General features: G+C 36.4%; 1 protein-coding gene across 7 annotated transcripts in view; it reads left to right on the top strand.

Moving 5' to 3' along the window:
* Positions 1 to 9,673, top strand: part of epha7 (eph receptor A7) — a 210,597-nt gene that overhangs the window by 147,556 nt on the left and 53,368 nt on the right. For all 7 annotated transcript variants that reach the window (XM_017302239.1, XM_008398595.2, XM_008398594.2 and 4 more), the window contains 2 exons: positions 1,915 to 2,039; positions 4,414 to 4,582. In XM_017302239.1, the coding sequence (XP_017157728.1) occupies positions 1,915 to 2,039; positions 4,414 to 4,582 (294 nt within the window). The remainder of the gene's footprint in view (positions 1 to 1,914; positions 2,040 to 4,413; positions 4,583 to 9,673) is intronic.

Below are 9,673 nucleotides of genomic sequence, written 5' to 3'. Positions count from 1 at the left end.
CAAACAATCTGCTTTAACTACAGTAAAATAAAGATCAATAGGTCAGAATATATTATAAATTTTAAAACTATAATTATGGTATTTCAATCAAGTCATGATAAATTCTAAAACTAACTTATTTTAAATGTATTTTCTTAACACTATCCGGCCTCCTGTGGCTCTACAGCCATCTGTAGAGCCATCAGCCATCTCACTCACCCACTCACTCACTCACTCACTCACTCACAAGCCGAACATATGTATTATGGCTCGGTGTGACCTGGCTGTATCTAGGCCTCTCACAACAAATCAATTAATCACATGATTAATTAAAACAAGCTCATTTCCATGATGGATGGTTTTTCTCTTTTTGTCTCTCTTTCTACAAAAAACTGGATGACAAAAGTCAGTTTGGTGTTTTGGTCTCAACCAGACTTTTTTTTAAGACTGTTTTGTTTATAGTAACTCCATAATTCATTTTATTGTTGTTTTGTTTATTTATTTTGGTTATTCAAAGTATCTTGCAGGTCCAGTGTTAAATGTTGATTACAATTTAAAGTTTATTGATATGTGAGAATGTGTTCTTGCATTATTATGCCATTACAATTACATTACTTGAATATTGTCTCTAAATAACATTATCATTTTCTGCAATAACCTCTAGGACACTTAGTCATCCAACTAAATTTTCTATCGTGGCGGGCCTAAATGTATCATCACATCCCTGTTCTTTGGCTTTTTTTCTCCTTGTGCAGAAAGACCTTTTTATTGAACATTATTGCCATCCACAAAAGCACTTTTCAAATTTTCTAAGATGTCCTGTGTTGTAGCCCTGCTTGTGTTTTGCCCCAAGAGCAGCTTGAGTCATCAAGATTTCACACTGTTTGTAAAAAAAAAATAAAAAAATTCTGTGCTATTTAAAGATTTGTGGTAAACATGTTTTTTCTCCTTGGGGTGATGCTGCGTGATGTTTTTCTCCACTCTAGGATATTTAAGCCAAGTGCTGTAACTTGACGGTGATTATAACCAGGATAACAATAATTAATGATGTTCTGGAATGGTGGAGGAAGATTTGTGTGATTTATGAACCTCCCAACTACACAACAGGTGACTTTTATAGCTTAGGGAAGAAAATCTCCTGAGGCTGAAATACCTTTTCATTTTCTACAGGACAATGTGTGCTGACTAGAGAAAAAGTTTGGTAGAGTCTCTGACAAAAGTTTAAAATAAAAACTGTGCCCCAAATTTTTAAGTTCTGGAGACCGGTTAAAAACTAGCTGCTGTTGCCCAAAGAGCACCAGAAGAACCATGTATCAGTAAGACGGTCCTGTAGGACCGTGTCCAAAGAAAACACCAACAGAGCAGTAATTACAGGAGAGCTAGCGGTTGATACTGCAGCATCCTCAGAGGTAGTTAAAGAAGATACACATGGCAGAAATGTAGTTTTTAGCCTTGAACACAGTTTTTAACTTCATATGATTTCTTCAAGCAAAATAACTGCCCAGTGCCAGTTTAGCAAACCTAAATATAGTACTTAATCCAGACAGATAGACACTTAAAATGAGTCATGCAAAGAGCCTGAGGTAATTGGTGTACATGAGACTGGTGTCAGGACGTTCCAGGTACAGACCTTTCTGACGAGCTGCGTCGTCAAGAAGAAGAAGGGTCTGCTTGTTTCATTGGAATTAATTAAGTGAATTGTCATTTATGATTTACATGTTGGACTTTTCCGCTGGCTGGGATAACATTTGCTCTGTAATTGAAATTTCGACCTAAGGGTGTAAACATTTTCGAGGTGTTTCCATGAATATTCATTGGCTCATGGGGGCCGAGAGTTGATAAAAAGGCTTCTGTGGGGCTAATTTGTGTGTGTGTGTGTGTGTGTGTGCTGAGGGGGTTTGCCAGCCACTTATTGACATGTTCCTTTCCAAACAGCTCCCTCTCAGGTCAGTGAGGTCATCAAGGAGAATGTGCAGCAGCGCAGCATCCAGCTGTCCTGGCAGGAGCCGCAGCAACCCAACGGCGTCATCACCGAATATGAAATCAAATACTATGAAAAAGTGAGTGAGTGCACAGTACATGTAGGTGTGTTTGTCTCTTTTTGAAAAGACTTTTTCCTCCATATCTCATTTTACATCAACATTTCTACACTCTATCAGTTTAGATTCCCTCTGCAAGCTGCCCTGAGTGACGTTCTGCAAGAATCTTTTGTTTTATAAATGCAATAATGACTGATACTCAAGATTTTAATCAGACTGTGGTCCTTCGCAACCACCCCCACATGTGTTAATACACACACACACACACACACGCACACGCACACACACATGTACCTGCATGCACACCCCTGCACACAGACATGTTGTCTTAGGCTGCAGCAGCGCTAGAATTAGCAGTCTACTACTGTTATCTCACTTTACCTTCCACATAGATCTCAGCTCTCCCTCCGTGTGTTTCAAGTCTGAACACATCAGCTTTTTACAACCAGGTTTAATGGAGCGAATTTCACCCAGCAAATCAAAGGCAGAGAAGCAGAGCCGTGATGCCAGTCCTGCTGGCTACAGACTCTCACACTCTCTGACGAATCAGTCTCCCGTGTCACGTACTGTGGTTGAGCTCTGCCCAACTGTAAAAGTGGAAAATTGGAAACAACGACAACACCCCTAACAGACCATGGCATTCCATTTGGGCTTTTGCAGGGCAAAATGCTCAGAACTCAACAACAAAGTACACAATCCATGCAGCTTTGACAGAGACATTTGATCAAACTTATTTATGTCTATATGAGGAGGACTGGTTCTTGTAGAGAAGAATTTTGGTCGAATAATGATGCTCTGTGGTGTTCATAAATAATAAAAGAGAGTATTTTCATTTAACTGATCTGCTGTTGCTCAAAAAATTGGAATAATTTCACTTTAAATCTATTGTTCATGTGGATTGCTTTTTATTGATCTAAAATTATTCATAAAAAATAAATCACATCTTCAAAAGATAGTACAGTAAGTAAGTTTTGCACCGCAAACATTCTGTTATGACTATGTTGTTACATAAATGAACATTTCAATATCAACTGTGATTCAATTTATTGTTCGCCTCTACTTTTATATAAACACAAAAGACTGAAATTAATGATTGTTAAAATACGGCTAAGAACAAATTAAACTTTTAGCAAGGTAAATCTGGAAAACTTCAGTTCGTACAAACACTATTTCATAGACTTATGAAACACAATAATAATTGAATAGAATATTTGCATGAAAATATTTAAATTGATATTTTTACAGAATGATCAGGGAGATTTTATACAAAATAGAATGTTCTGAGCATGCAGACCCAAAAACTCTTTGTTGCAAAATGGTATTTGTTTTGCAACAAAGTTTTTTAACACTGTATATTTTTATATTGCCTTACTGTCCCATCGGTTTATCAGCCTGGGTGGATGTGCTCACACACTGAAAGTTCATTAATACTGTTACAGGTTTGTGTTTATATGTTTAAGCTTTTAATTTTCTAATGTTTTTATTATTTTAATCGGACTGCTTTTTACTGATACAATGTGTTAAAATGTGTTGATTAGACCAGAAGTTGTCTGCATCTGGCAGTTATAACAGAAGGTTCCAGTTTTTATCTGAAAGTTGTTGTTTCTCACATGCACTCGATACTTTCCACAAGAAGAAAAATCAATAGCTGATATCCAGCACTGAACACATACGCTATGGAACTGACTTCAGCAGGGAGCGTCCTTTAGGGCCTAGCTTAGTTTATGTACCTAAAAACCTTATTTAATTATGAAATAATAATAGTAAGGTAAAGTAACATTCTTTCTGGTTCTGGAATAAGCAAAGAGAGTGATACTGAGCATGTGCTGAGTCACTCCATTCATTAACTCAGCTGTATTTTTCAGCTTTTGTAAAACATGCCACAGGGTATGTTGTTTCATTAAGTTTATCATTTTTATAGTAGAACTTAAATCCTGTGAGCTTCTGTGAAAGTGGACTGTGAAAGCATTAAGGTTTTGGTAACTGCAACAAAACTAATGAGCTATTTCTAAGCAGGAGGAGAAAAGGAATGAACCTACAGGAAAAGTCAAAGGAACTGCAATGGAAAAACAAAAAGTTTTAATTGCTTTTAAAAAAAGACTGAGTAGTCAAGCAGATAAAATGGCGTGTCTCTGATGGAATTAATGCTGTGGAAATATGCATTACACTAAATCTTCCAATATAATTGTCTGTCCCAACAAAAAGCCTCATTTGAATGTTAATCTGAGAATTCAGAATGTTGTCATCTCAAATATTTACCAGGAACAGATAATTACATTTATCACCTCCATTTATCTATGCTCGTTCAAAGCAAAGATCTCTAACTAACTTTTCAAAAACCTAGGCATACCTTGAGAACAGTAACTGCTAATATATCCATATTTATCTTGTGCAGGACCAGAAGGACCGGATCTACTCCACAGTGAGGTCTAGATACACCTCTGCTACAGTGAACAACCTGAAGCCAAGCACAGCTTATGTGTTCCAGATCAGGGCTTTCACAGAGGCAGGATATGGAACCTTTGGACCCAGATTGGAGATAACAACAAAAGAAGAAGCCAGTGGTATGTGTTATGTGTTATTTTTAATGGTGAGACTCAATTAAAATTTTTCATCAAATTAATTGCCCAGTCAGTAATTATTTAATCAAAATTAATTGCATTTTATTCTAAAACTACATAGAAACAAAATAAACATGCATAATTCAGAAATCCTTTTTGCTGCTAAATTGTTTTTAAATCTGTTATTTAGGTAATTTAACCATCAGCATGGGGATGGAGAACTGGTTCTCAGTAGGTCAATTCCTTAAAATTGTTAAGCTGCCTGCTTAACAATTCCACTTGTCGATTTCTGTAATGTGTGAAATGTTTGAGTGATTGATTCTACATTTAGAAAATATCCAAGATGGCATCACATCAGAAGCTTTCCAAAATATCCCCATATGTCACAAAAAAGACGATTCTAGGGCCAGTTGCAACATGTTTGGAACAATAAACAATAAAAGGAGTAAATACCTCCAACATTCTCAAACAGTTGACCACACAGCATGGAGCTGATTTGAACAGATGTAAAGTATTTCATACGTTGCTTAGCAACGGCGGTGACTCTCCAGGGCACAGATCTTCCAGCACAGCATCTCCTGCGTGTCCTTGTTATTGTATTAATCTTAGCGTCATATTGTATAAATAATTTTCATCTAATATTAACATTTACAGTCATATTCAATAAATTTAAATATAGTTTCAGATAAGGCTCGTTTGTTAGACCAAGAGCACATTTTTCATTAGAGCCACATTTTTGCATTACGAATGCAAAAATGTGGCTCTATATAATATTCTAATCTTAAATATAATGTTTTCATTAGCTTTAATCAAGAAGTCATCATCATTAAAATAAATAAAAGCTGTTAAATTTAGGTTATGGGGCAGTAGCATGTGTAATGTGTTTAAAATGCTCATTTGAAACAGAGATTCTTATTTTTTAAGTCAGCTTTATTTTGTTTTAAATCAAATACATCATGGTGCATATTTTGAATAAAAGAGTTTATCAATGCAAATTGATAAGGGAATCGATAAGCGAGATTAATAATGGAATTGGTATCAATAGATTCTTATAAATTTTCATCCCTACTTGCAACAAAAGTTCCAGCTCCGGACTTTTGTATGTAAAAGAAAAGCTTTTTACTGTGTTAAAACTTTTAACATTTTAAAGTGTAGCATATTTTCTGCCGTATAAGGCGCACCTAAAAACCTTCAATTTCCTCAAAAGCCGACAGTGCGCCTTATGGTTATAAGTATGGTTGTACATATATGTATGGTTATACATATGGACCAATATTGAGCCACAACAGGTCTAGCAACTACGGTAAGCAGCCGCCGACTTTATTTTCCCCTGTAGAAGAAGAAGTGCGCGGTGCATGCTGGGATAGTTGTCAGAACGCTGGTTTGTTAATAAAGTTTGATAATACATTTAAAGCCAGGGGGCGGGGGAAGAGAGACAGAGACTGCGGTGGCAGCGTGTCGGTTGGTCTGTGTTACCCTGAAAGCAGTTGGGCACAATATCGCAGCACCAACACCGTGAGTGAAACAATGACTGGGGCAGCCTACTGTATAAAGTACTCGGGGACCAATTCTTTCCAAATGTGGATGTGTAATAATAGAGTACGGAACAAATTGGCTGCAAAACTGAAGTGCCTTATAATGCGGTGCGCCTTATATATGAAAAAAGTTTTAAAGTAGGCCATTCATTGAAGGTGCGCCTTATAATCCGGTGTGCCTTATAGTGCGGAAAATACAGTATGTAATTATTTAATCAAAATTAATTAAAGTCCCACTCCGAATTATTTTCTATCATTATTACATACTAAAATTTGTTTTCATTTTGTGTCACCAATTTCCTGCTGGAAACATCTAATGAACTTATTTTCTTTGAAAGCTGATGAAGGGTTGGTTCTGCATGTGAACATTATATTAGCGAATAATTCTGGAGTGTAGTGTTTCTGTCTCAACTATGCACACAACTTGTTGTGTGTTTCCAGCTTTGGCAGTAATAGCCTAGGGAAATAATTTACTTTGAAGCCAAGCAAACACAAATTGCTTTGACTTTATGCTGACATCAAGTTGCAGGAAAATCACTAAGCGCAAGGACAGGCTCCTGTAGTGTCAGGAGAATACAATCATTTAAATCTAATTAGTTACATTAGTTGTGCCCTTTGTGTTTTTGGGAGATCGTCAGAGGTTTTTATGTTGAGGATCAAAATGTCTCAGATTATGAGATCTATAATTAAAAAACAATACAAATGAGGTTGGTTCTATGAAATCTTCCACCAGCTTGTCTGCTTCCATTAACAAAGTCTTTGTCTGAGATGAACTGCTCTGAGATGAATAACTCTTTTGTATTATCGATATTTTCGAGGTTGTTAAACTTTGGGATTCTCATGATATAGCATTTATTTCACAGCATCATTTAAAACAAACAAAAAACACGAATTTATGTATTTATTTCATTTATTTACTATTTAAAATACCTTATGTTAACATAAACAAAATATTTGAATTCAATGGAGTAGTTTCAAGAAAAAAATAATATCAACAATGCATCATTCAGTGAAAGTGTTGATGTGTGGTTTCCAGTTTATATTATGATCAAGAGTAACACCCAGGAATTTGACCTCTCTCACATGCTTAGTCACAACTCCATCAGCATCAGTCAGTACTTCTGTAGGAACCTCTCTATTCCAAAATATATGACTCAATTTGCTTTTCCAAAATTCATTGATAGTTTATTAACATTCTATCATGTTTTAATATTGCTCAAATTATTTTTAATCACATCCAACACGTTTGTCAAAGTTTTACCAGATTAAAAAAAGTAGTGTCATCTGCAAAGAGAATACTTTGAAGATAGATACGTTAGCTAGATCACTGATATATAAAATAATTTTTAAAAATTGGTTCAATAACTGACCTCTGGAGTAATCCACAGTTTCTGGTCGTTTATCTCTACAAACTGTATTGTTTATTTTACAACTTGATGATCTTATAGCTTTTATTTAAAACAATATTATTTCAGTTACCTCAGAAATAATATTCAAATAGCATCCTATATTTATTGTTATAATGTTATAACAATCCACCATTTACTTATTTGTATTTAATTTTGAAATAAAGTTCAGCTGAAATAGAGAATAAACATATAGTTTTCAAATGCTTTTTAAGAATATCATCCCTTTTTGACATCCTCATAACAAGCTGATAAGCTGATAGCTGGCTAATTAGCTGCACTCTAAGAAATAATCCTGTAAATTTACAGTCAAATACTGGCAGCTATAGACACCAGAAGTGTACTGTAAATGCAGAGTAGCTGTACCGTAATTAATCCTGACAGTAGATTACTGTCAATGCAAGTACGGTATAGATACTGTGAAAGAACGGTAAACTTCTGCCGTCTCTAGCTGCCAGTAGTTTACCATTTTTTGAAAGAACGGTAATCTACCGTTTTTCTGAAAGAACGATAAAAAACATACTAGTATCTACAGACGGCAGTTTTTTTTTACCGTTCTTTCTGAAAGAACGGTAAAAAAAAAAAGACAAAAAAAAACCTGCTGTCTGTAGATGCCAGTATTTTACTGGACATTTACCTTTTCAATCCTGTAATTACCTTTTTAAGTGGTTTACTGTAAGTAAATACTGTAATGACACCAACACACCACAGATTTAGTACCGCCAACAGGGTTTATTAGAAATAAGAGCGAGCTGCTATTCCTGAGGCTCACGCCTCTAACAAACCATTACACTCAGCTGAATAGCTTCACTGCCAACATACACTGAACTCTCCCCGGTGTCCGGTGTTCTGTCAGATCAGCATCGGTCCTGGTCCTCCCGCTCCCCTGATTCCCTGCCCACATGACAGGTCTGTCACATGTGAGTCAGCAGAGTCAGACAGGGGAAGCCCATAACACTCTACACATAACAGTGATCACAATGCAACTTATAACAAATACACATAACCATATTGATCCCAGCAGAAATAAAATATAGAATCGTTAAAATACTACGGTGGTCGACAGGTGCAAACGTGCAGCAAACACGAGAAAAACAAATACAACAAAGACGCAAACAAAAAAGAGATGCAAAAAATATATATGAAAATAAGTGTTCCAGACCACTAGAGCTTTGTGTCCGAGTTCAGGGTCTGCATCCTTTTAAGCTTATTCTTTCATGGGCTTGAGAAACGACCCGGTCTACGGAAGAGGGGTCCTGCGAAGGCAGAGAGCATTGCAGAGAAGCTGCAGCCTTCAGCTAGCTGCCTAGCCTCCACCTCGGCATTATGTTGCTTAGCAAATTTAAGACACAACATGATTTATGCAATGTTTGTAGGCGAGAATGTAGATGTATCACATTTCAGATCGGTTCATCAATATTTCTCCGACGTTTTTGGAGATGTCTGCTCCCACTGCATTAACATGCCTGCTGCCAGCTGGTCCAGGTTTAGTATTCCACTGGAGAACACCTGACTCATTTGGGTTTTCGTAAATGACAGTTAGTGAAACACAGATATTAAGTCAGGTAACAACTAGTTGTAATATTTTAGTTCACTAAAATATTTCATTTATTCCTGAACAAATCGGTTTGACTGATTAAAGTTAAGCCTAAAAACACAATAGTTTGAGAAAACTGTATTTGTCCTTCACGGCTCTGTGATTCACGTTGTTACGGTTGCTAAGCAACATAACACCAAAGTAGAGGCTAAGCAGCTAGCTGAAAGCTACTGCTTCTCTCTTCCGGTCGTCGAGGACCCAAGGATGCAAACTTGATTTCGGACACAGCTCTTCTTTGTTCGATTCCCCCTAGTGGTCTGGATCACTTCTGTTTTCAGCATTTTTTGTTTGCATCTCTTTTTTGTTGCATGTATTTTTCTCGTGTTTGCTGGATGTTTGTACCTGTCGGCCACCGTAAAATACAGTGGTGAAAGTAAATATACCTTCAAATACTGGTGTCTGTAGGTTCCAGTATTTTTACTGTAAATTTAGTTTTACTACTGCATTCACTTTAGATCCTAAATGATATGGAAACAGAAATATTTCAAAGAAAAGAAAAGGACAACAACTAACCTGAATGAGATGCCACTCAAAGTCCATCAGGTTTTTGATGAGG

The sequence above is a fragment of the Poecilia reticulata genome, linkage group LG21 (genome assembly GCF_000633615.1).
Source record: "Poecilia reticulata strain Guanapo linkage group LG21, Guppy_female_1.0+MT, whole genome shotgun sequence".
NCBI classification, from domain to species: domain Eukaryota; kingdom Metazoa; phylum Chordata; class Actinopteri; order Cyprinodontiformes; family Poeciliidae; genus Poecilia; species Poecilia reticulata.
Note: the sequence above shows the minus strand (reverse complement) of the source record. Positions and strands in the feature narration are given on the sequence as shown.